This window comes from Lepidochelys kempii, chromosome 26 (assembly GCF_965140265.1).
Source record: "Lepidochelys kempii isolate rLepKem1 chromosome 26, rLepKem1.hap2, whole genome shotgun sequence".
Classification (NCBI taxonomy): domain Eukaryota; kingdom Metazoa; phylum Chordata; order Testudines; family Cheloniidae; genus Lepidochelys; species Lepidochelys kempii.
In genome coordinates this window covers 11260229-11286949 of record NC_133281.1, presented here as the reverse complement: position 1 = coordinate 11286949, position 26721 = coordinate 11260229, and the positions used below count along the sequence as shown (strand labels likewise).

Sequence of the window (26721 nt, the reverse complement as noted above, 5' to 3'; positions counted from 1 at the left end):
TAGTCATACTTTTAACTATTCGTTAGCTAACTTCTTGTGAGTATCATTCTCAAAAAGGTCTTCCGAAGGATTGGGCTGTGATGAAAGCAGGGAGTTTGTGCACCAGATCAGAAAAGGTGGGTATTTACCCATAGACATCTGCAAAAGTAACTCATCCTTCAAAGTCCTCCATAAAATCCTTTGGTGTAAGGAGGCCTACAAAATAATAGACTACAGCTAGGCTGAGAACATACCAGCATTGTCTCAGTATCCTTGTACACCCCATCCCCATTTGTTCATGCCTATCTGTTGTTCTTGTTTTATACTTAAAGTGTAAGCTCTTTGGAGGCAGGGACTGTCTTTTTGGTCTGTGTTTGTACGGTGCCTTGCACAGCGGGGTCCTGGTCTGTGGCAGGCTCCTCTGTGCTGTGATAACACAAAATAAAAATAGTTGTAAGGAGTGGCATGGAAGAAAGTGGGAAGATAGTTGGATGCGACAAAAGGGGGCTGTGCCGGTGGGATCACCGGCAGGCAGCAGTCTTAGGACTGATCTACACTCAAAACTTCCATCAGCAGAACTACATATGCCAGGGGTGTGAAAAATCCACACCGCTCAGAAATGTAACTATGCCGCACTAACCCCTGGTGTAGACAGCAGTAAGGTGACAGAAGAATTCTTCCAGCAGCCGAGCTCCCACCTCTCAGGCTCCCAGCAATGGGAGAACGCCTGCTGTCGCTGTAGTGGGCGTCTCCACTGAAGCGCTACAAGTGCACAGCAGCCATAGTATTGTAGTATTTTAAGTGGAGACATAGCCTTTGGCAAACTACCATTCAGGCAAAGTCTTAAAAACAAGGACAAAGAGCTTGAACTTGCTGTAGCTTAGAAGGAACGATGCGTTGGAGCTGGATTGTCTGGTCTGCTGCTTCCCCTACAGTGGGGATCCCATTTTCACATATGGGGGGAGCAAGGGCCAAAACTATTGCCGAAACACAGGATCTTCCTGTGGGAGCCTTGACTTTAGCTGATCTGAGGCGACTTGTAGGCAGGTCTCCCTCCCACCCTTATTTTGCAAGAAGGATTAACCCCATTTCTCCCCTTTCCTGGTAATGTGAGGAAATGTCCCAGAGGATCATTGGAGACTTCCTCTTCCCAAGGACCCTCGGCTGGGTTTTACTGTGGCGGGGGCAGTCCAGGCTGCACTTTGGAGAGGCAGCTGATGTGAAGTTGTGGGACGGGCGAGAAAACACAAGCCTAACTAAAACATGGCGATGCACCTATACGATTTCATCTCATTCAGAAAAGACACCTTTTAGAATTGAAAGTAAAGAAATGATTGGTTTATTACATTGAAAAAGTGAGCACTGGCCAGCAAGCCATTTTTATGGTAAAGCCAGAGGGCACTTGTGAACCTGCAGTAGTGATAAGGCTGAGTGGTTTCTTCTTACTGAGCAGCAAATTGTTGCAGTGCTTAGACTTACTGCCAACAACCCTCCTCTGAAGAAGGGAGCATAAAGACAGCAGAACAAAGTGGGAAAGTGACTTGTCCGAGGCCAGAGAGAGGGTCCAGTTTTGCACCTGGCCAAGTCAATGGGAGCAAAGCGAGTGGCAAAGTTGGGTTTACAACACAGTAGATCCTGCCTTCTATTTCCATGCTCAGCCTACACTGCTCCCTTCCAAAAACAATTACTGCACCACTCAGGCTATGACTGCGCTACAAAATGTGGTTTGGGTGGTTGTTTTAAAAAAAAAAAAAATCCAAACGATGGGACAACTAATGCTAATTAGTTAGCCCTCTCCTACTGTAAAACTGTAGACACTACTTTTGACCATGAGGTAGATGAGATTAGCACTATACCTCTGCCCACGCGTGGCCTCCCCTTATTTAACTCCCACTAAGGCTATGGTCTACACTACAGCTGTGTCGGCATAACTCATGTTGCTCAAGGGTGTGAATAAACCACCCCTGAGTGACATAAGTTACATCAACATAAGCGTTTCCCACCAACATAGCTTCTGCGACTCACAGAGGTGGGTTCTTTATGCCAATGGGAGAGCTCTCTCCCATCAGCAGAGTGTCTTCACCAGATGTGCTGCAGAGTACCGCCGTGCTGTGCATATAGACACGGCCTAAGAGCACAGTGCCTGATCTCCATGAGGAATTTACCGTAGGACAGGGAAAGCTAAGGTGCATTAGTTATTCTGCTGTAAAACACACATACTTTTTGCAGTGAAGATATAACCTCAGACCAAACAGAATGTGGATTAGGTTTCTGAACAGAATGGCTTCTTTCAACCAGCTCGCTGCAGAAAAGGCATTTAGTGGAAGGCCTTGTCTATGCACAAAAGATGTACTGCTTTTACTGTATGGTGAAGGTAAAGGCGCATAACTGGTGGATGCAGTTACTGTATGGAAAGGGGAATAAGGTATTCCAGCACCAAGCTCCTCTCTACGATTATAAACTGCATCCACAGTAGAGGATGTGCGAGTGTAACAATATTAGTGAAGTCACACCCTTAACCAACAGTTATAGTAATACAAAATGTGTGTGTGTAGACTAAGCCTAAGGCTACTGGAGTTTCTAATTTGCTGCTTGTGAATTATATCCTGTTCCTATCTTCTGATATACATAAACAAATAGCCATAGTGATGTGGAATGTTGATAGACTGTTTCGATATAGACACGCCTTGCATTTTAGACTAATGGTTTTCTTTGTGCTGGAATATAGTCAGAGAAATAAAGCTTGTTTTCTGTACTTTTCCCACATGGACGGTGTTAATATTTTCCTGTGAAGAGTCTTCTACAGTCTGTGCCTAAGCCCGCCTCAGTTGGTCGGTAAGTTCAATGGCAGTAGGATGTCACAAGTCTTCAAGAATTATTCATGTAGTAGATGCAGATAGATCAAGTTACAGTAGCAGTAAAGGCTTTAGTTAAACTCTCCCCTCATTTCCACCTATTTTGTATGGATTGTAGGAGTGGGCAGAATCCAGCCCTCTATTACACCCTTGCAATTGCACTGTATGGCAACACAGATGTGAGCTTGGTAATATGAAGCTCATTGCAGGCTCACTTAACAGAACCTTGGTCAGAGTCTAAGACGGATGTTAGCTATTGCTTCCCTTTTTGCAGCAAGATGCCGTTCTCTAGCGCAGATAATCCAACTGTAGAATGGAGTCTGAGACTCTACAAATCATCTAGTGCTCCTGTTTCTCCAAACATGTCTTTCCAAAGCCTGCTGGGAGAAGTAATTCAGCCAGGAGATTCTGCACTGGACGCTAGTTAAAGGCATGACTGGCTCTGGTAACACAATTAGTGCACCATTGCATATTCTAAGCAATAAAAGCATATCATAAGAGGCAATTGGCATTGATTAGCCTAAGTCAATTCTAATAGCACTATCTAAACCTATTTTAAGGGGGGGGGGAAATCTTGGGATCTATTTCTCCTTTCCCCTGACAACAAGTTGTACATGGTTTAGTCTTCACCACCACAGAGCAAGAGTAGGACTTTCCTATAGTCTCCTGAAGTGTCTCCCTGAAAGAAAGACAGACAAACACGTGATTAGATGTGCAATACGCGTTCTCAGAAAAAAGACCGTAAAGTACCATTTACACTAGTTTGAGCTGATTGTAGGAGTTGTCCCCATGAGATTTTGAATTTCTTTGCCAACTTAAAGTTTGATCACATTTAAGGTGCACCCTTCATCCCAGAGTACTTGACACACACTGATCATGTATAAGGGCACACGACCCACCACTAAAATGCAGCGACGTGGAATGCAGGAACTATTACCATGTGCGACAACATCCCACAACCATTGTAAGACAAAGTTAATACTTTAACAAAAAATCAAGCAACAAGGATCAAATGAGAAACCACTACAGTATTAAAATATGAAATCCAACTACAGGAGTTCTTGGAGATTTAAAAAAACAAAACAAAATAAAAAACCCACACCTGCCCATTAACCCTTTGAGGAATCCAAGCCAATGTTTCTAAGACGCACAGTTTATAGTTATAAAAGGTTGGCAAATAAGCGTCCTCTGACCACAAGACATTAAGCTGTGCTTCATATCCAACTCACAGAGGGTGAGGGCAGAAATCTTGCTTGGATAGCCAGTACAAAGGGGCTGGATGGTGTTATCTTAGTATTCATTACCGGACCAGTCAATCTGGCATTACTGGAAAACTGTTAAACAATCCTAACACCAAAATTTGTAAGGGCAATGCAAGTCAGGATGAGAGGTGGGTCAAAATTTAAAATACAAAGCAAAAATGTTTTAAAGTTTGAATTTTGTGGGGTTTGAGATGCATGCAATTTTTCAATCTTTTCAGAAGTTTTCTGAATTTCTTTTCTGATTTTTCCCTTATTGTGTATTTCCCTCTTTCCGTTTTCTCCTCCTTCCTTTTCCCTTGTCATTTAAAAAAAAAAATCCACAACAAAAAAACAAGGATTTTTTTGAATGCCTAGTGAAAAAACAAAAATATAGATATCAAGAATGGACAATTTCATACACCCCCCCGCCCCCGCCCCCCAAAAAGCTGTTCAAGAATAATAGCTTCTTGTTTGAAAAGTGTGGACCAGTCACTAATCAGACTACAGGGCAAAGTGGCTCGTGCTGTGTGCAGCAAGACCATGGTTTCTAGGTAAGGAAAGCTTACCTGGATGAAGGAGTAGAGAGATTTCCCGTACATCCTCTTGAATTCATGCCTGATATCCAACATGTCAATTTCACAGCGCGACACCATCACTCGAATGAGGGTATCGTCATCTGTCCCTAAACCCTAAAGAAAAAAAGCAACCCTTGTACAAATATTGTGCATTGTGGGTAAATCATTGTTAATGGTTAAGGTTTCATCCTTCGTTTCTGGGTGGGAAATTAGCCCAAAGCATTTTGCATTGAGTGTGACAGAGTTCCCTATTTTCAGCATATAATGGGGCAATGCCAGTTTTGTCCCTTAGCAGAGGAGGACAGGAGATTCATGAAGATTATGAACCACTTGGGTTGCTGCCCTCTCTCCTCTCCCGCTACTGTATTAAATTCAGCTGCTATTTATTTTAGCATGCCTCTATATTTAATTGGGGGTGGGGGGGAACCACATACACAGAAAAGCTATTTACCTTCATGGAACCGTATAATCTTTCAGCAAAGTATGCATGCTTATTCCTTATGCATTTTACTGTGAAGAGAAAAGAACAAGGGAGATTTTCCAAATCTTTACATCTCAAGGCTGCAGTTACTGCTTAAAGCTCTCATCAGATCTGTATGGGAGGCCAGTGGCGGATGCAGAGGTCTTTCTGCAGATCCATTTGCAGAATCGGGGCCAAAACGTGCACATCCCTGACTATTAGTCCAAGAAGCTCCAAGGTATGGACTTAGAGGCCACTGGACAAGCTGATAAATACAGCAAGGGTAAATGCAAAAGAACGAGCCCCTTCAAATTAACCTGAAGTCCTGTCCATTACAGTACAGCCATTTGTTTAAAGTTTGCAATGCTCTTTGATAAGCGTCAGCACCCTCAGCACCTGATGGCAAAGGTAAACAATGAGACAGTGGAAGCAATGAAACTTTTGCCATCTTGTTCACAGGCACTTGCTGTATTTGCAAGGGGTAAAACAGTGTGACCTGTGCCAAGAATGGAGACAGTTACTGGCCATCAACAAAGCGTGTCCCCTGCACGTTGCTCTGTTAAGACAGTGGGCAAGAGACACAGCGCGGCTAAAGATGGAGATCTCACTATGCCAAGGTGAAGCAAGCCTAATACTTTAGATAAAATGCCCGTGTCTCCTTCAATGGAGAAAGTGATTTTAACTCCAGGGTCACACACTTTGTTGCTTTGAAAAGCAAGGCACTTTGCACACATCACAGGCTCCTTGCGTTTCATCCCCGTCCACCCTCCCATCCCCCTCTATTTCAGGGACTACCTAGGGATTTTAAAGTTAACCAAGCTTCGACTCCATGGCTTCTGTGCTCAAGGCTGACAGAAGCGATCCTTTCCATTCTACACCCCGATAGTGTGTTGTGTAACTAAACAACCCTAAATTTAAAACCGGAATACTCACCCACAGCTAATAAGGCATCTTCAAGGTCTCCTGACATCTCAGATTTAATGCTTTCTGTAATGTCCTTCTTAGTGATCCTTCTGTATTCATCAAAGACTGGAAAAGAACACACACTAGTGAAAAGTCATCAAGCAAGATTTGTTCGTGCCATCTACAAAGGCTTAACCATCAAGGACCAGTTTGCCAGGTCAAGCAGCTGAGTGCTTTGTATGCACATTTGGCCTCTCTTTTTTTAAGTGGTAGACAATTGCAGTTGTCCTGGAAACCATTCAGTTTATCTTCATTTTAACTATCATCAGTTCTCTAATTGGTCAGTTAACTGCTGGTAACAGTGTGATGAATTATTACTTAATGGGGTCCAGCTGAGTAGCTTTGCCTTCCCATTTGGTTCAACATTCTGCCACAAGGGAAGGTTTGCCATTTCGCCATCAGTATTTGCAACCAGCCAGCTCTGCAAGAGCCACTAACAAGATCACTAGAGACTGTGGTTTGAGAACCTCTGATCCAGTAGAATGGCGCCTGTCTTTCTTCCTGTAGGGGGAACGTTAGCAAGAAGCTTGCTCCTGAACTCCTATCCTTGGTAACTGTCGCCAAAGTCCCAGTTTACTACTTCTGGTATAAAGACTGGAGCATAGGTGATCCATACAAGTTTATTCTTGTGTCTCTAGGGTTCCTTTTAGGCTCACAAGAATAGGTTCCTGTATTAAAATACTCTGAAGTAGATACATAAGACCAGACTCCAGAGTAGGCGTGTGCCTTTGAGAAGGGTCCCTTCCTGTTTGCCAAGAGATGTACCTAAAAAAAAAGGCTTCTTTTTTTTTTAAAAAGAGAAAAGTATGTAGAAAATTGCTGAGACTTTTACCCTTTAATAAGTGATTTCTGTTTCTTGAACAGAGGATAGTCAGGAATTGTCCCTCATTTGTCCCCCATTTCTTCTCCCCGGCTTCATACAAGCACTAGAAGGAATCAAGCACATGAAATAAGGGTTAGCCCAAAAGCTCAAGTCAAGCCAGAGAGCTTGGGTCTTCCAAAAAGATCATTATCCCATTTTACACATGGGGAAACTGGAGGTGCAGAAACTGGTCCAAGGTCATCCAGCAGCAGAGCCCACACTAAAACCCAGATCTTCTGGGACTGAGTCCAGTGCACTACAAACATGCCAGCTAAATGGTTGATGACTTTTACTGGCCTTTAAAAAACAATGGGTGGAAGGACCGGGGATCAGCAAACACCCACCGCGGTGGGGCAGATGTTTCTTAAAGAGTACGAAGAGCTACAGACCTGGGCATCTTGCTGAGCAAGGCCTTCATCCACATAGCTTCCCTGGTCCCTGTTTCCCTGCAGAAACACAAGAGGGCTGTGTTAAATTCAGCCTTTCAGAGGGACTCATGGAACAGAATTGAGCAAGCTTGCTGTTTGAAACAAGTTACCGAGCATATATAACGAGGATCGATTGAGAAGGCAGCTGCAATTGTGCAACAGATTGTTGCAAGAGGGGTGGTGGAGAAAGCTCTGAAGTATTATTTGAGGGTCTGATTTTATTTATTTTTAAGAGAGGCTGAGGACTCAACTCCATCTGATGTCAGCGGGAGCCATGGGGCCTAAGAAAGCACATGGTGTTAACACACACACACACCCCGATTCCTGTCCCACCCCCTGAGCAGCCTGCCCTTCAGGTCAAACCAATGTGATACACAGGATACCAGCTGAAATGCAAGGTGGCATGGAGACAGTCCTGAAGGAGATCAGCAGGGGAAGGCTGTGCAGTAGGAGAAGGGGAAGGATGTCTAGGAAGGGGATGAAAAGAGCAAGCTGCAAAGCAGAGAGCAGGAGAAGGAACCAGATGAGAGGGAGGATTAGCACTAGTATTTAATACAAATCGGTCTGATCTTTTACACTGGTGTAACTCCACTGACTTCCATTGTGCTACTCCTGACCTACGTCAGTGTAAGAGAGAGGAGAATCAGGCATTCGTGGTACTTAGTATAGAGAGACCTTGTCACAAAAACAAGGTGCTGTGCTGCTTTAGGGAAGACGCTACTACGCCGACAAGAGAGCTTCTCCCATTGCCGTAATTAATCCAGCTCCGCAAGAGGCAGTAGCTACGTTGATGGGTAAAGCCCCCTCGCTCCCCGGTTCAACATAACACTGTCTACGCTGCGGGGGTTAGGTTGGTACAACGGCGTCGTTCAAGGGTGTGATTTTTCAAGATGAGCAATGTGGTTATACAGCTGTCAGTTTCTTGTGTAGACCTGCCCTTAGAGGATTTGTTCAGCAGCAACAAGAATCAGACGGTTTTTCTTAAACTGCACTTACTGTAGCGAGAGACACCAGCACGTGCCGGAACGTGGAAGATGTATCTGAGATAATGTCCTTCTCAAGGGTAGTTCCGTATTCTAGCAAGAGAGCACAGACATACACGAATACTTGCTTTTAACAGAGAAAGTTCAGCACCTAAACACTCACGAAAGCTTATGCTCTAATAAATTGGTTAGTCTCTAAGGTGCCACAAGTACTCCTTTTCTTTTTGCGAATACAGACTAACACGGCTGTTACTCTGACACCTAAACACTGTTCATCTTAGAGAAGTCTTCTACATGTCTGGTTGTGACCTAGGTGTCCGGATTATGTGTCTGTCCCTCAATTTCTGAACCTTCCTGCCTAGGAATTGCCACGTTGACCCTGGATCTTATTCTTCTCTCCCTTTGCATCAGTGTAACTGACTTCAGTGGAGTTGCTCTGGATTTAGGCCAGTGTATGTGAAATTAATCAGAGTTACACAGTTGTAAGGGAGGAGAAGCCAATCTGGATCATTCTCTCTAAAATAAATCTGAGGTCTGTTCCACACACGAAGTTGCACTGATTTAACTAAAGGTGTTTTGTTAATCTGGTGCAAACCTCTGTATGGAGACACTTAAATCACTTGAACCCTGGGTTAGCTATGTAGTGAGGCAGAGTAGCCTCCCTCCGAGCCTGAAATGGAGGGACCACTACAAGCTACCATCTATAAATATATAGACACAAGCTGAAAAAGGAGACAAACTAGTTTAAAACTTTTGTCCATACAGGGATTTGAACCAGTTTAAGTCTATTTTTAAAAAACAGTTTTAACAATTATTATTTGTATTATTGCAGCACCTACGGGCCCTAGTGACAGACCAGGATCCCAGTACAGCTTCTGAGTGAAATCCTGACTCTTTTGATGTCCGTGAGAGTTTAGCCATTGACTTCAGTGTTGCCAGGATTTCACCCTCTCTGTGTTTAGACAAGGCTTAAGTCTCTGTCCACTGAGCATAATTATGCAGGCACAGTAGGTCACAATCAAGTGAAAGACAGACAGAAAGAAGGTATCGCAACAGTCTCTTGCTCCGACTGTGATGCTTCTTAGTTTCACAAGATGTCTTGCTGATGGCTCAGTTATTGTTTGGTTGAACTGCTAGCAGCTAGAGCGATTGGAGAAATCATGGGGTGTGGGTAAGATGCCATTCAAAGAATACAGTGTTTAAAATCTTTACAGCTGTGTGTGTGTTTGAGAGAGAGAGAGATTTCACAAAATATCTTCTACCTCTAGATCGACATAAGTAGTGCATACAGTTCTATTGGTATTTAACCATTTCACCAAAAATGATACAAACTGGGGAAAACACATTTGCTGGCTGGGAAATTTAAATGTTTACGGGGTCAAGAAGTGGAAGGAATTTCTCTAGCTTCTTCTGCCAGTAAATCACGAGGCAGCCTTAGGAAATGGTGATTTAAGCCTTAGTTCAGTAAAGGACCCCAAACACATATTTAGCTTTAAGTATGTTGTCACAGTGCAAGGCAACTGCACCTGTGTTCCCCCTCCATGTCCACCAAAGGCACCAACTCTAGGCTCCCCAGTCTTCACCTCTCTAGTGCAGAGATGCATCTCTCCCTCCTGACAGGGATTTTTCCAGGCTGCACAGCTCCCTGCCTACGCTGTGAGTTCCCCAGTAAACCAGACTCCCTGAACAGGCCTGCATCTGCACTTTGCTTTCTCCCCAAAGGCTAGAACTGTGGGCAATTACCACAGTTCGTAAGTTACCATGCAGTTTTTCCTAAGCAAGCACATTTATTCTTAAGGTGAAAGCATTAAAGAGAGTAAGAGTTCCTCTGCACACACTCATAATCTTACCAGGTCACCCATCAGTCTTATGGGGCCTCAGTAGGCCGAATTCCTTCCAAGTTCCAATCCTTCCTAGGAAAGATTGGGGCCACCCTTAGAAAGTCCTGTCCATTTGCTGGATCAGAAACTAGGTCGTGAGCCGGGGCATGCACAAGCGGGGGCAAGGAGGGACACAGCCCTCCCCCACTCCCAATAATCGTCAGGGGCAAAGAACTCCTCCAGCCCCGGGGCCAGAGTCGCATGGAGAGCAAGCTCCTCCTGGCCCCAAAAGGGGTCAAAGTTAAATTTCTGCGCACGCCCCTGGTCGTGAGTGAGTTTAAACCAAAAGTCCTTTCTTTGTCTGTTGGTCTCTGGAGAATCCAGTTTGATGCAGGATATGCAAGCGTCTCCAGGTTGTGGTACCTCTCTGGAGGTGTTACAACCCTAGTGAACTTACCTCCCACCGTTAGTTCCAGGAAGGCGGTGGTCATCATCCCCCATGGAATTGCATACAATCCCTGGCCCACAATGATACATAAACTTAATACAGTGAGATCTCCCAAAGATATTACAGGACACTAAGCACATGTGTAATAGATATGGCAATCAGGGGAACTTAAGCACATGGCAAAGTGCTTTCCTGGATCTGGGCCATAGTTGGGATCTCTTGCAAGCTTCTCCACTTGCTCTCCCAGTACAGGTTACTCTCAATGCACTAACGTCATAGGATCTCATAATTTATACTACTTACGACGATGGTAGGTCTCGTTAATGCGCTGGATTTCTTCACAGGAACGAGAAGCCAGAATTTCGATCAGGCAGCCCTCATCTGTCCCGGCACCCTAAACGCAGAACAGAGAATCAGGATGAAAGCGGCTTTCAATCTACCAGCAAACAGAGGCACCATGATAGCAACACAAGATGGAGAATCAACTCTCTTGAGTAATAGTCCAGGATCCGATGGGCACACCCCCATCTGGGTAAGTCACTTAATTTCTCTGCCTCTGTTTCACCACTTGTTCAATGTGGATACATTACAGACTTCATGCGAAGAAGTGATATTTGTTTGTAGAGTTGGGTGGCTCATGAAAGATTCTGAGATTTAAAAAAAGTCCCATTACGCAACAGGAGGAAACGGAAACCTTTTGAGAGTTTTTACAAAGAAGCAGAGAGGCACAGGCTCTCCCCAGAACAGCCAGGGGGTTAAGGCACTCACCTTTGAAGTGGGAGACCCACATTCAACTCCCTGCTATGTATGATTCAGACCAGAAACGTCAACCTGAGTCTCTCACATCCCAGGTTATTGACTAGTTTTCTCACCAGACATTCCATTCTGGACCCAAGAAACCTTTTCATCCAAGTAGACCCATCCCCACAAAAATACTTGGTTTGGACAAGTCTGCATTTTCCAACAACAACAAGGTGTTGTTAAAAAGCTCCTGACCAGCTTTAGATGTTTGCACAGTGCTTTGAAGATGCAGAGTGCTATATAAACGCTAGGTTATTGAAGACCAAAAGTATAATTGGGTTAAAAAAAGAATTCGAGAAATTCCTGGAGGAAAGGTCCATCAATGGCTATTAGCCAAGATGGTCAGGATGGCCATACTCTGGGCATCCCTACACCGCTGGCTGCCGGAAGCTGGGCCTGAACAACAGGAGATGGATCACTTGAAATTACCCTGTTCTGTTCATTCCCTCTGAAGCATCTTGCATCAGCTGCTGTCACTAGACAGGTTACTAGGCTAGACGGACCACTGATCTGACTCAGTGTGGCCATTCTTATGTTCTTATTAGTGCATAGACCGTGTACCTCTTTCAGTGTCAAGCCTGATTTTGCAAGTGGGTAGCAGGATAAAGGACTATGCACGGCCCTTAGTGTGAAAGTAATTCATATTGCAACTTTTAACAATCTAGCTGTCTTATACCGAACACATCACCGTGTTCATTTTCTTATTGACCAGTAGAACAAAATGGAAGAACACACAGTCCAGAAAGCGTTTGCAGATTTAATGCACACGTTCTATTCAGGTTCTTATACAACCCTCATTAGCTTAGTAGCAGAGAGCACCTTCCAGAATTGTGTTAAGTGACGTAAACTAGCACCCTGTCACACATTCTTTCTTCCTCCTTCGGGAGAAGTTGCGTGGGGAATGTTTAATTCATGCCACATATTGAACTCACTGGTGTTTTGGTAACATCAGTGAATATTTACCAACCTTCATGGCCCTCTTCAGTTCCTGCACATCGTACAGTGTGATGGAAGTCATCAATCCTATTATCACCTTCTCAAAATTCCCACTCAGCTCAGACTTCAAATCGCCAATCAAATCCTAGAAAACCAGGGAAGGTGATAAATAGCCATGAGAACAGAAAGCCCCACTCCTCTACATAGGTGCTGGAACCAGGAGTGCTGGCACCCTGCCACATCCCCGGCTTGCAATGGTTCCCATCCTATACATGGTTTACAGTTTGATTCAATGGCTTTCAGCACCCCTGCTATTCTATACAAAACTCCTAGCTGAACTCCAAGTCTGGTAATTCCAGTGCATCCTATCTAACTCCTGCTCTGCATTCAGATAGTCCAGTGGTTAGGGCACTAGTTTATGACTTGGGAGACCAGGTTCAATCCCTTGCTCCACCACAGATTGCATCCTCTTGGGCAAGTGGCTTAGATCTACACCTAAAATATAGGTTGACCTAGCTACGTCGCTCACGGGTGTGAAAAATTCACACCCTCTGAGAGATGTAGTGAAGCCAACCTAAACCTAGTGGGGTCTCCACTAGGGCTAACGGAAGAATTTTTCCTTGACCAAGCTACTGCCTCTCAAGGGGGTAGATTAACTACAGCAGTGGGAAACCCCCTTCCGTGGCTGCAGCAAGTGCCTACGCTACAGGGCTAGAGGGGCACAGCTGCAGTGCCCTAGCATTTGTAGTGTAGACAAGGCCTCAGTCTATCTGGGCTCAGTTCCCCAGCTGTAAAACAGGGATCATAGCACTGCCCTGCCTCCTAGGGGTGTTGTGGGAATCAACACATGAAAGATTGTGAAGCACTTTGATTTCTACTGATGAACGACACGACGTGAGAGATTGGTTTGGGAAGGATGAGGATGATACCAGAGAGGCTATTTTTCACGTCTTCTCCCAACATCATCCATGCCCGATATTAGCAGCTTCGCCATTCACTTGTTCATGTGGGCGTTTAACGTTTCTGTCTAAAGCCATTTTTGTTCCATGTTTTGCTTTTAATTGTTGTGGGCGTAAGGCAGGGGAGAACGTGGGCAGCAAAGATGTACCACTTCATCTGTGCCAGGATAGCTTGTACAACCCTTCCCCACCTCCCAGTGGGGACGTAATTAGACCAGTATAAAGGTGCTTAGTCTGGTATAGCTGTTCCTGGTTCAGTAAGCAAAGGTTACCTTTATACTGTAAGCTCTTTGGGGCATCTTTTTATTGTGTTTGTACAGCACCTAGCACAATGGGATCATGGTCCATGACTGAGGCTCCGAAGACTACAATAATACAAATTAATAATAGTACTGGTATAACTGAGTCCGCACTACTGCATACACTGGTATAACTCTCAACAAACAATACATTTCTAAAGGACAGAAGGTATACCCGTATAACTCTTCTAGTGTGGACCAGGCCTTAGAATAATATCTTGGTCGGCTTTGTAAGGCCGATCATCATTTTGGAAGCCTCCCCAAGAGGCTTCACTTCTTGGTGCCTCCTTTTAGCCATCTAAACCAGTGGTTCTTAACCTGGGTTGCACGCACCCCCTGGGGGTGCGAGATGCCCTTTCTGGGGGTGCGAGACATGCCAGATTTTTTTAGAAGGTAAATCATCAAACACACAAATTAAGCACAGGTACGTAAGTACAACTACTTTGTTTCATCAAACCTATGTATTTATTAACATTACTGTAATATACAAACAAACAAATATATCTAGGTTTAAAGAACTGACCTACTTCAACGATTTTTGAGAAGGGGTGCGAGAACGTATTTTGAGAACCAAAGGGGTGCAGGCTGCAGTAAAGGTTAAGAACCACTGTTCTAAACGGAACACAGTAACATACACCAGCCTTACCGGGGTGTGACAAGGACAGATTCATCTGAGGATCCGAAAGCCTTTTAAAAACCCATTAATGAAAGGCACCATAAAAAGCAGGAAGAATTAAAAAAGAAAAAAAAGACCAACCAACACAAAAACACACCTTTAAGCAGATCACTGCAAAGTGACCCTTATTTGGAAACTGGGCTAGTTTTCTTAATGCTTGTCACACTCTTTGAAGCCTGTGAATCAGACTGTTGCTGTACTTATGAACAATCTTGTAGGTATGGTAGCCTTAAAGTAAACTAGTAAAGTAGACTAAATGGCAGTTAGCACTAAATCCTTGAAAAGCAGCATTTACGTGCTTGTTCGTGGATGGAGTAATGAGGGGTAGGGCACAGTGGGGTGAATTACCAGGTGGGCAAAAGTGACTATTAAGATGGGTCAGTAGTTCACACCGCCATTAGTTTTATTAGCAGTGGCCTCCAGTGAACAGATGTGTTTCCCTGGAACCACTTCCTTTACAGGCACAGAAGAGCCTGCTCAACAAATAACCAGCATGTGCTGTGACGGGGCAAGGCCAGATGGCTATAGAAAAGTAGTGGGAGATAGATATATAAGCTCCAGGCTAAACAAATCCCTGGTACCAGGTTAAGTGAAATGGAAGCTGCTCCAGGTCAATTAAGAACTTTCCAGAAGGCAGGGAGAAGGCTAGGTTGATTGGGACACCTGAAGCCAATCAGGGGCTGGCTGAAACTAGTTAAAAGCCTCCCAGTCAGTCAGGTGGGTGGGTGTGTTAGGAGCTGTGGGAGGAAGTTGTGCTGTTGGAGAGGCTGAGTAGTACACACCATATCAGGCACAAGGAAGGAAGCCCTGAGGTAAGGGTGAAGTGGAGCTTGAGGAAGTGAGGGCTGCTGTAGGGGAAGTAGCCCAGGGAATTGTACATGTCATGTTTCTAAAAGGTCAGCTACCACAGCTGATACTATTAGGGTCCCTGAGCTGGAGCCCGGAGTAGAGGGTGGGCCCGGGCTCCCCCCCACCTTTGCCCCCTGATCAATCACTGAGACTGGGAGACAACAGAGACTGCAAGGAAGGATAACTGCTCCTCACCTCCCTTGCTGGCTTATGATGAAAATGGCTAAGTAGACTGTGACCCTTGTCTCTAGAGAAAGAAGGGTTACTGGAGGGTCACAGTGAGCCTCTGAGGCTAGCAGAATGCACCAGGAAACGCCGGGACCCACGGAGGCAAGGACAGAGCTTTGTCACAGTGCTCAGAATGTTTACACAAGATAAAAGGCAATGCTTTAATGTCAGGTTAAGCAAATTTAACTGATTCAGCCATTAACCCCTTGGTGCCAGGGGATCGAGACATTCAGCAGCCCTTCTCACCATGGGCATAGGCCAGAGGATTCACTAAATTGGAGTGCTCAGCTTGAGATCTAGAGCTTGTTGGGCATCCAGACACCAGCAGCTCGCCTTGACTTCAGTTTTGGGGGTGTTAGTACTCAGCACCTCTGAAAAAAATCGAACTTAAATATCAAAAAAACAACAACCCAAAACCCTGAAAATTAGTGGAGACTTGATGATTTGGGCTTTAAGGCCATGTAATATTAAGGATCATCCACTAGATAACATAAAGGCAAGCGTGTAGATAGATTGCTTGACCAAATTTCTGCTACATATTGGTGGATAATCTTAACAGATGCCTGACAATTTTCTTTGGACGAGTAAACGCACTGAAGTGAACGGAGATTGCAGTGAGCTTTATGCTAAGGCCAGCAAAAGTTTTGTCTTGCCTCTCCACAACTGAATGAGGGAAGTCAGTAATTTTCCAGACAAATCATGTAGTCCAGGAATTGTCTAGATCATAATCATCAAATTCAGAGGCTACCTACCCTGCCAATAGTGGATTTATAGGTGATTAGAATTTGCTGACGTTGGTATATACTCCTCTTGGCCACGATATCGATGATGGCATCTTCATCTGTACCTGGGGGAAGACACAGGAAAGCCAGCCAGGTTGTTATTGTTATAAATAAGTATTAATTTTGAAGCAGGCAACTCAGCTGACTTGTCAGGTGTGACGCAAACTGGTTTTATTCCTTCTAAAACCTGATTTTTCTATGGCACTAGAGAACTAGCACTAGATCACATGTGTTGGCTACCATCTTGGCCAACATATCAGGGATTGAACAGGGAACCTCCAAAGTAAAGAGCATACAGTGCTATAGCTTTCTCTAAAGAGACAGGGTTCTCTAGGTGGGGCTGTAAGAGGCTCCCATCCTCTGGGAATTGGGCACGGAGGGTGCCCTATAACTTTCGCTTGTCAGTGGGTTACACACTTCAGAAGTTCTTTAGCATCCCCTTGTTAGGAATGCATTTTATCATGACCTTGGGCTGAGAGTCAGTCTGACCTCATAAGCCTGGCCATCAGTTGGATGGGAGACCTCCAAGAAAACAGAAGTGGGCACTGACAGTTTACAAGAGAGCCCTCTTCCCACAGAGGCAATCCTGACATAGTACCTCAACAGGGTGTTGGGATCACCCGATTCCAGGAGAGACAAATCACAGGCTGATTAGACAGTCTTGTGGTTAAAGCCAGAGCTTAGAGCTGAGTTTTATTCCCAGCTGTGCCACAAATTTCCTGGGTGACCTTGGATGGAATCCCTGCATCCCTCTCTGTGTCTCAGTTCCCCCATCTGGAGAGTGGAGATAATGATGCTATCTTACTTTGCAGGAGTGTAGTAGGGATAGATTTATTATCAATGTGTGAATGAGCCACTGAGATGCTATAGTGATAGACAGGTAGGCTTCTGCTGCTCTCCATGATCAAACTCCACCCCCTTCCTGTAGGGTTTGAGGCAGTGCTGTCCTTTCCCATTCTGCCCCGTTAAATTCCCTCCGCTCAGATAGATAGTGTTAAATTGAAATTCCTTCCATTTGGATAATGTTCTTTATTTGTGCCAAAGCTGCCTTGTAGTGTTCTATACTGCACAACAGCTGCCCTGTTCCACCCCAGAAGTGGCTGCATTTCATAACTGGGTGAGGTGACCCCCATCTCCGGTTTGTAGAGAGCTTGGGGGCAGGAGTCAGTAGAGAAACACAAGTTACCAAACTTTTGCTCTAGTGAGCTGTATGACCTGCAGGATGCTGGCACTCTGAGGAGAGGGGGTTAGAGTCTTAAAAATAAAGATAAGCTCACCAAGCCCCTTCATGGCTTTCCTTAGTTTCTGTGCATCTTCCTCAGCACTGAAGCCCAAGGCCGCCTTGATTGTACCCCGGTTTCCAGCCTAAAGATACAGAATGTCAATTGTTAAAGACAGAAGCAGAGAAGAACACATGAAAAATCCCAGTTATATACAGATTCTCCTGGAGGGGAGACCAGTTACAAAACAGAGGAGTTGGTTTGTGTTTCGATAAGGTGAGAGTCCATTTAGCCGTACAGCAGGTTACATAAGAATGGCCAGACTGGGAGTGACACTTTGGGAGTGTCACAATGGTCCATCTAGCCCACTAACCGGTCTTGTGACAGTGGCCAATGCCACATGCTTCAGAAGGAATGAACAGAACAGAGCTATTATCGAGTGATCCATTGCCTATCATCCAGTCCCATTTTCTGGGGAACAGAGGCTAGAGACACCCAGAGCGTGGGGTTGCATCCCTGACCATCTTTGGCTAACACCCATGGATGGACCTATCCTCAATGAAGTTACCTAATTCTTTTCTGAATCCAGTTATATGTTTGGCCTTCACAACATCCCTTAGCAAGGAGTTCCACAGGTTGACTGGCTGTTGCGTGAAGAAACACGCGCGTATCTTTGTTTTAAGCCTGCTGCCTATTAATTTCATTGTGTGACCCCTGTTACGTGAAGGAGTAAATAACACTTCCCGATTCACTTTCTCTACACCATTCATGATTTTGTAGACCTCTGTCATACTCTACCCCCTTCCCCCCAGTCATCTGTTTTCCAAGCCCAACTGTCCTAGTCTTTTTACTCGCTCCTCATATGGAAGCTGTTCCATCCCCATGATGATTTGTTGCCCTTCTCTGTACTTTTTCCAATTCTAATGTATCTTTTTTGAGACGAGGCAACAAGTACTGCATGCAGTTTTCAAGTTGTGGGCGTACCATAGGTTTATATAGTGGCACGATGATATTTTCGGTCTTATCGATCCTTTTCCTCATGGGTCCTAACATTCTGTTAGCTTTTTTGACTGCAGAGACAAGCTTCCATTCTGCCCTAAGCCGTCACCTCCCCCTGCAGGAGACACACTCTGACAGGGGGCTTCTCTTTCAATTGAGGATTAAGCCACATTGGCATAGGAAACCCCTGGCTGCTGCCTGCACTGTACTTGTTCTGCAATTCAATAAAGGACTCCATTCTCCTGGCCTGCCAATCTGGCGCCTTTGTTAAACCCCATTGTGTCATCTCCCTTTAGTATCAATCGTTATCCGTATCATCATGAAAGAATCAATTCCCTATAAGGCTCCTACATGGCATTTTTACAATGGTGGGCAAATACCATCATTTCCATTTTACAGATGGGGAAACGGAGTCACAGGGAGATGGTGGAGTGACTTGATCATGTCAGAGAGATTAGAACCTGGATCTTGACACCCAATCCAGGGCCAGATCCACTGACTCACACTGCCTGCTTCTGTTCCCACTGAACAATGAGAGTCTTTCCATTCACTTCAATGCTCAATGCATAAGGCCATTAGGCCCACATCCTGAAAGGTATTTAGGCACCTATTCCCATATATTTCAGTGTGAGCGAGGTGCCTAAATACCTCTCAGGATGTGGGCCTTAATGCCTAAACAGGGGCTATTTGGCAGGAGGATCTTTGTATTTTCCATGAATAGCTGGGCACTTGGATGGGCACTGTAGAGTTCTTAGGAACTTGTTGGGCTTACTGTCATAGGACTAAGCGACCTCTTGACGTCTCTTCCAGCTCTAAATTTCCATGAGCCGATAACAAAGCTCATTGATTTTGGTGCAAGACCTGGCCCTTAGTAAATATATAGATTACTGAAGATAATCCACATTCTAGTATGAGGAAATAGGCAGCAATGAGTCCTTCCCACTGTGTCAGGCAGCGCGAGCCCTCTTCTTGCTACATCATTTTGCTAAGTAAATATAATTGCACTGATCAGATAAATGTAGTCAATGCAGGGACTGACTCTACCTAGCTCTGCCTGGTACCTGGAAGCAAACACACTCACCTTTGCCATAGTATTCAGTTAATATTTTAAACGTCAAGGTCCCCAAACAGATGGTTATCTGCAATAAAAAAAAAGAGGGAGTGTTGATAAAAAGGAAGTGTCCTAGAAAATAATTGACAGAATTCACTCTCTCTGCCTCTATCCCAAGGGGACTTAAATCAATGGGGCTGGTTCTTCCTGACACTGTAAAGAAATAACTGCTTCATTCTTCAAGGTAAAAGTCAATAACTGTTCACCAACATTCTTCTTCCAATGGGTTACATTCACCTTTGAGATAACTACTATCACTTCCCTCCATCTGCTGGCAATGCTCCTACTAATATGCCGTTAGCCTTCTTGGCAACAAGGGCACACTGCTGACTCATATCCAGCTTCTCATCCACTGTAATCCCCAGGTCCTTTTCTGCAGAACTGCTGCTTAGCCATTCAATTTCAATTTCAACCATTTGAAAACATTTTTTAATTTTTATAAAATAAAATTAAAGTTGAGAAACAAAGTAGTTTCAAATCAAAAAGATTGAAGTTCATTTCAAAAGTGATAAAACAAACTGTTTGATTGGGGGGAGGGGACAGAGGGAGCAACCCAACAATTCAGCAGAATCTACACAAATTTGCAAAATGTTTTGGTGTCAGCGAAGCTGAAATTTTTCGCCCAAAAGAGTTTCAGTTGAAAAGTTTTGCTCAGTTTTAACTAAATTACCCAGAGATCTGGGAAAGAAATTCTAATTTAGGATTCAGATAGTTAGGTATAGGATTTACTCTTCTGGTTTTAATTAGCATCTCCTTGAAAAGGCTCAGTGTTCTGCACACTTTGTCTGAGTAGTTGCAGTTAGAATATATAATTCCATGAAAACCCACAGCTGGAACTTGTCTTTAAAGCTCTGAAGATTCCATAGACCGTTTATTAGCTATTTCACAGAGCCCAGTTTTTATGCACATAGTTATTTCTGTTTTAATTAAGGAAGCCTAAAAACCATAAATGAACATAATCAAAAGCTAGAAAGAGCCTTTCCCAAGCTCACTTATTCCAGCTAAGGGGAGGGGAAAAGGCAAAAAGTCAGAATTTGGCCCACACATCTGAAACAAGAACTCACATCTTGTCAATGTCAAGAGCTACTACTCTGACGGGGGATAGCCCTTGGAGTTCAATGGAGCTACTGCAGAGGTAGCAGAATTATCCCCCGGAGCCATTTCAAGCGACTGTTACAAACCCAGCAGTGCTGTGGGATTATGCTGTTTCAGCAATGTTGATTCAGCTGCGACTTCTGTTGGTGTTTGTGAGGAGTAAGGAGGCCCCACGTGCCGGATTAAGAAACACAAGAATTACAAGGAGGAAAGACGAGAAGTTGAGACTCAAGAACCCAGAACCTCAGCTGGTGGCAGCTCCGTTAAAGTCAATGCAGCCAGGCTGATTTACCCCAGTGGAGGATCTGGCCCATATAACGCTAGCTGAATGTTCTCTGTCATCTTAGGTTCCATAGTTATTGCAGACATATACAATATTGACCACGGCAGCTTGAAAGGAAAAGTTAACCGTGATGATAAGGCCTTAACTGGAGTACTGCGTCTAGTTCTGGGCTCCACATTTTGAGAAAGATGTGGACAAGCTGGAGAAAGTCCAAGGACGGCAACAGAATTGATTACAGGTCAGGAAAACATGACCGATGAGGAAAGATTGACAAAACTGGGTTTGTTTAGTCTGCAGAAGAGAAGACTTGGTGGACTTATGATAACAGTTTTCAGGTATGTAAAACATTGTTACAAGAAGGAGGGTGAAAAATTGTTCTCCTGCACCTCTGAAGATAGAGCAAGAAGCAATGGGCTTAAATTGCAGCAAGGGAGATTTTGGTTAGGAAGTTTTTTCTAATGTCTAACTGTCTGGGTGGCATTGGAAGCGAAGCATTGCAACAAATTGCCTAGGGAGGTTGTGAAATCTCCATTATTAGAGGTTTTTAAGAAGAGGTTAGACAAACACTTGTCCAGAATAGTCTAGTTATTATGTAGTCCTGCCTTGAGTGCAGGGGATCGGACTAGGTGACCTATTGAGGTCCCTTCCAGTCCTACGCTTCTAGGATTCTATGTTGTGACGTTCTCCATTTCCCTCATTCTAGACCTTACTTCCGTTCCAGACAATCTTGACATGCCCATATTTATTAGTGTAAGCTATCTATTCTTGCACCCATGTATGATCATGACACTCAGTTTATCAAAAGCTGGGGAAGTTAAAAAATTAATTCCACATCATTTAAAAAATTCTCCCCTTTTGGCTTTTTCTAGATGGACCAGAGACCCAGAAAGGTGTCCCTGGACAATGACAAGTTGAGAGATCAATATTTTTGGCCTCAGTTTTCCCAGAGTGTCCACTTACTTTGGGGGTCTCAGCTTCTGGGTACTCCAATTGAGACAACTTCTCTCAAGGCCTGATTTGAAAGGTGCTGAACACCCATATCTCCAGTTAATTTCAATGAGAGGCAAGGGTGCTCAGCAGCTCTGAAAATTAGGCACCAAATAGAGCCTTAATTTGGACACTCAGAACCCCCCCCTCCCCCCCCCAAAAAAAGAGCAGACACTTGAAAACGCAGGCCAGCCATAGCATACTACCTGTTGCAAAACCCTTGTTCCAGCTGGAGACTCAGTCTACGATAGTTAGCTGAGCAAAGCTGGGCAGACAACATCTCACTTCGGTGGGGGCAGAGTTGCCTACAGCATCTTTGTAACGGGTTTTCTGGCACAATTCGAACTACACGTGAAGTTACCGTGGAAGAGAGAAAGGTGGGTGTGGTGATACCTTTTATTGGACCCACTTCTGTGGAGAGATGTCTTGCCAGATGAACGTGAGACGTTACTGCAAGAGTTTTATGTTCTTACTTGGCTGCATTGATAAATGAATCATTTATACTGCATCTAGGAAAGTGCTAGGCCCCTCCCTACCCCCCCCCCCCAAAAAAAAAGACAGCTCTGAAGAGCCTAGGAGGAGACAGGACAAAGGTAACAGAAGGAAGGTCATGCTGCATTCAGGTACGTTAAGAACAATTTTCCAAAGCGCTGGAGTGACTTAGAATACGTCTGCACTGCAAAAAAAATAAATAAATAAAAACCCGCAGGAGTGAGCCTCAGCGCCTGGGTCAACTGACTCGGGCTCCTGCTATGGGGCTAAAAACAACGGTGAGATGTTCTCGCTCGGTCTGGATCCCAGGTTCAGAGACCCACATACCTCGCAGGGTTTCAGACTTGGACTCCCACCTGAGCAGGGACGTCTATGCTGTTATTTTAGTCAGCTGACCCAGGCTCTGAGACTTGCTGTTGTGAGATTTTATTTTTTTGTAGCGAACAAAACCATTTTAGGCTCTTAAGTGCTATTTTCAAAAGTGACATGGACACTTAGGAGCCTGAGTCCAATCAAGTTTCAATGTAATGCATTCACTGCATTGAAAGACCCTGGGAGTCAGGACCCTAAGTGACCAAGTCACTTTTGAAAATGGGACTTGGGAGCCTATGGACAATCGCAGAGGAGGAGCTGGGCTGGACTGATGATCATGCAGGACAAAAACATTCAGAGATTTTTGAATGAGTTGGAAAATGGATGAATGAAACCCATGACAGAAGAGAATTAATTTATCCACAGTCTCCAGAATTAAAAAAAGCCCATCTCAAAGTCCTATTGATTAAATGCACATAGACCGCCCACTCAAGAAGTTAGAAGTGCCACGGACTTCACCTTCTATTCTGAGGGCTTGTCTACACCGGCACTTTGAAACGCTGCAACTTTCTCGCTCAGGGGTGTGAAAGAACACCCCCCGAGCGCGGCAAGTTTCAGTGCTGTAAAATGCCAGTGTAGACAGCGCACCAGCGCTGGGAGCTATGCCCCTCGTGCTGCAACTGCACAAGCCACGGCAGCGCTTTAACATTGCCAGTGAAGACGTGCTCTTAGTAACCTGAAGACTGATTCCTCACTGACTTGTACCTTGTGCAAGTAATTTATATTGGTACAAAGCAGGTGTAGACCGCTACCATTGATTTGGTAACACTCACACCCCCTTTGAATTGGCGCATGTGACTACACAAAGTGCGAAGCAGTGGAGAGTCAAGCCCATAATGTCCTTCTCGCTGTTCTGACCACACTGATTTATTTTTCATTGTGCAAGTGGAGAGAATGCAATGGAGTCAGTTTCACTTTGGCTAAGTGTCCCTGGGCTGCAAATGTTTCAGGGAGGAAACGTTGATTTTTGTTTTAAGTGAAAATTTCTGTGAATTTTTAAAAGTAAATTGAGGGGAATTTTCAATTGGTATGGGGTTTTGCAAGACTAAAAATCCAAATGAAGAGCCTGATTTGAGTTGCTTTCATCCCTTTTAGCAAGACATTAATTAAAAAAACCCACAACTTCGAAGTTCCACAGAGGTTTTCCGCCTGCACTGGAAAACACTGCTCAGGTTGTTTCTATCCAGAAGCAGGAGTAACACAGATGTCTGTGTTCAAATTGACTAGAGGAAATAACAAAAGCAGAATTTTTCTTAGATAAACAAAGACGGGGGAAGACAGCCTAAAAATAAATGAGGTGACAAAAAAAACCAAACAAACAAAGAACACAAGGCAGAGACATCCCCACAAGATGTAGGGCAAGTGCTCCTGACAGCTCCCACTGAAACTTATGCACTTTTGGAACCTTCAGAGACACTGCCTGGAATCTAACTTGGTCTGTAACAGGTTGCTAGAGTCCCTTCAGAATGATTTTTAATTCCATCTGAAATGATCCAGAATCAGGCCTGCAGCAAATACAAACTAGAGGGCAAATCTTGCTGATTTTGGACCTGCTTCACCATTTCCATCCATGAAAAGTGGGTGTAAAATGCTACCAAATCAGAATGGAAGTACAGTCCATCCATTCTGTACTGGTGTAATTGAAACCACAAGGGGTAGGTCATTGGTGATTCAGGCCCTGTATTCAGTCAAAGTTCCCACTGAACTTCTGTCCTATGGAACTTAATGGAACCAGTTCTCCTCTCACTTTCACTCCTGATTTCACATCAGTGTCTTGAACAAAGTTAATGGCTTGAATAGAGATGAGAGGAGAACCAGCACCAATGGAAAATTTGTCTGAAAAACAATAGTAGGATTTAGTGCCTGGTAAATAAAGCAGAAAATCCAGCGGAACGCTTGAGTGATAGCTCCTCCCACCAAACACCAACGTTTTGGTGTTCAGCCTGAATGTTTAGATTCCACCCTCACTATCCCACCCAACAGATAATCAGGAATGCCATAATCTTTTCATCACCAAAGGCAACCTTTGCAGCTCAGTGAGAGCCCTAAGCCTGATCCTGTAAAATGCTTTTGTCCCTGCTTAATGCTATACTAGCATGAGCAGTCCCACTGAAGTCAAAGTGACTATTGGCTTCGGTGGTTGCAGGATTGGGGTCCTAGTGAGCCGAACCCCTGAACCTGCAATCGGATCCACTAGCAGCAATCCCTATATGCCTGCCAGCACAGCCCCACTTAACGTGCGTGCAGGAGTCCACGCTAGCAGATCCAGCGGCAGGATTAGCATATAGAATTGGAAGGGGAAGTGGCTGTAGGGTGCATGTTTCAGATCTCTGACTGATACAGAAGCACACAGGGGCCTATGCCTACACACACTTACCAGCTCCTCTGCACAGTGAAATTGACCAGAATAGCTACCCTGGGACTGGCTGTTCTATTCCAGGCAAGGTGAGGGTGAGGTAATATCTTTTATTGGATCAACTTCTGTTGGTGCAAGAGACAAGCTCTGGAGCCACACAGAGCTCTCCTTCAGCTGCTCATTCCAGAATAAGAGTGTCTCCACACAGGCAGTTATTCTGGAATAGCTATTGTGCTTTAAATTCACACCCAGCCTGATTCCGGAATAACTTCTCCCTATAGACAAGCCCTTTTAAAGGGGAAAAGTACACACTGAAACCTGCATTTTACGCCTATAATTGGCTTTTGCTGAACGTGTAAATCAATGAATGAGAGCAGGAACCGGGTGTGCCCTTTCCATGGCATGGTTAGGGCTTAGCCTAGGGTTTGTAATGGAAACACCGAAAGTCTCAGGGATCAGCTACCTGGACGAGCAGGTGCAGGATTTCCTTGACTGCTTCCCGCCTGCCATATCCACCGCCTCAGACAGACCCTCCAAACCCCACCAAATTGGCTCTGCCACCCCTAACTGCTTCCTATGCAATGGGCCAGTCCCCTCTCAGTTCGGATGGGGTCATTCCGGGATGATTTCATTGCCTTCCATGGGACGATGCCAGAGTCACACTGGCGTAAGCAAGAGCAGAATCTGGCCCCCAAGCTCCCCTTTCCTTCCCAGAGCTGACACCTTCCAGCCCCTCCCCACCCACTCAGCTCACTAGAAACCGCGGCTGCTGCCCTACCTGGCGGCTGAGACTCCTTCCTTCTCCCCATCCACCTCCACTCCACACCGCCGGCCTAGCCAAATGCGCGCTGCTACCCCGCAGCCCAGGCGGGCTGGGCCATTCCCGGGGCGGCGCGGCAGCAGCGGGGTGAAGCAAACTTTTCACCACCCCCCAGCAGGACAGGCGTGGAGGGCGTCTCTGAGTCAGGTTCCTCTTTCCCACGCGTTAGGGCCCTGGCCTCTGCCTGGCCTGCGGAGAAGGGGGGAGAACACCCAGGTCCCGAGCCCGCTCTGGGCTGGCGGAGCGCTTCGGGCCGTGCGCCCTGGGCCCTGCGCCCCTGGGCCAGGCTGTGCGCGCCTCTCCAAGCGCTTATTGCAGGGGGAAGGGACCTGGGTGCGATGCCACGCCCAAGCCCCCTGTGATGCAGGATCGGGGTCCCCCCCCCCAAGCCCCCAACGCTGCGAGGAGAGGGGCTGGGGAGCCGCCCTGGCTGCGCTGCGGCGTTTGGAAAGCGGAGCTCCCCGTGGCGCGCTGGGGAGCCCAGGCGCCGCCAGCCGCAGCACCGGGAGACGCGGGTCCCAACCCCCGGCGAGCCTGCGGGGGGCTCTGCCTGGAAAACGGGCCACTCACCCGCTGCTCCAGAGGCCGTGGCGTTTGCTGCTCTCGAGTGTGGCGGGGAGACTAATCACGAGCGCTCCGGGGCTGGACACACAAGGGCAGGACACGCCCTGACTCAGGGGTGGGGCTCATTGGATGCAGATCTGGAAAGAACTCACTAGCTCCGCTTTCACTCGGGGGAGCGGGAGCGGCCAGGGCATCCCCTCCCGCTCTCTGGAGCCAGGCATTTCCCCGCAGGGCAGGGGGATCAATTTCTCCTTTCCCTAGCTCTGGGGTTGGGTTAT

The 26721-nt window shown here is 45.5% G+C and overlaps 1 protein-coding gene across 1 annotated transcript; it reads right to left on the bottom strand.

Moving 5' to 3' along the window:
* Positions 1-1295: 1295 nt before the first annotated feature.
* On the bottom strand, positions 1296-26526 carry ANXA4 (annexin A4). The gene is made up of 13 exons (XM_073324977.1): positions 26450-26526; positions 19445-19502; positions 17422-17509; positions 16115-16209; positions 12383-12496; positions 10918-11008; positions 8360-8439; positions 7325-7381; positions 6906-6999; positions 6044-6139; positions 5102-5160; positions 4642-4764; positions 1296-3513 (listed from the first exon to the last, which is right to left on the bottom strand). Exons 2-13 carry the CDS (start codon positions 19451-19453, stop codon positions 3454-3456), a joined length of 966 nt encoding a protein of 321 aa, XP_073181078.1. The 5' UTR covers positions 19454-19502; positions 26450-26526; the 3' UTR covers positions 1296-3453.
* Between the last annotated feature and the right edge of the window lie 195 nt (positions 26527-26721).

What these genes read in the sequence shown, in the direction of transcription:
- ANXA4 (XM_073324977.1), bottom strand. An exon ending in ATAAATCCACTATTGGCAGG is followed by an intron (nt 12,497 to 16,114) that starts GTAGGTAGCCTC and finishes CTGGTTTTCTAG; the next exon opens with GATTTGATTGGCGATTTGAA. An exon ending in CTCTCTACTCCTTCATCCAG is followed by an intron (nt 3,514 to 4,641) that starts GTAAGCTTTCCT and finishes TCTTTCTTTCAG; the next exon opens with GGAGACACTTCAGGAGACTA.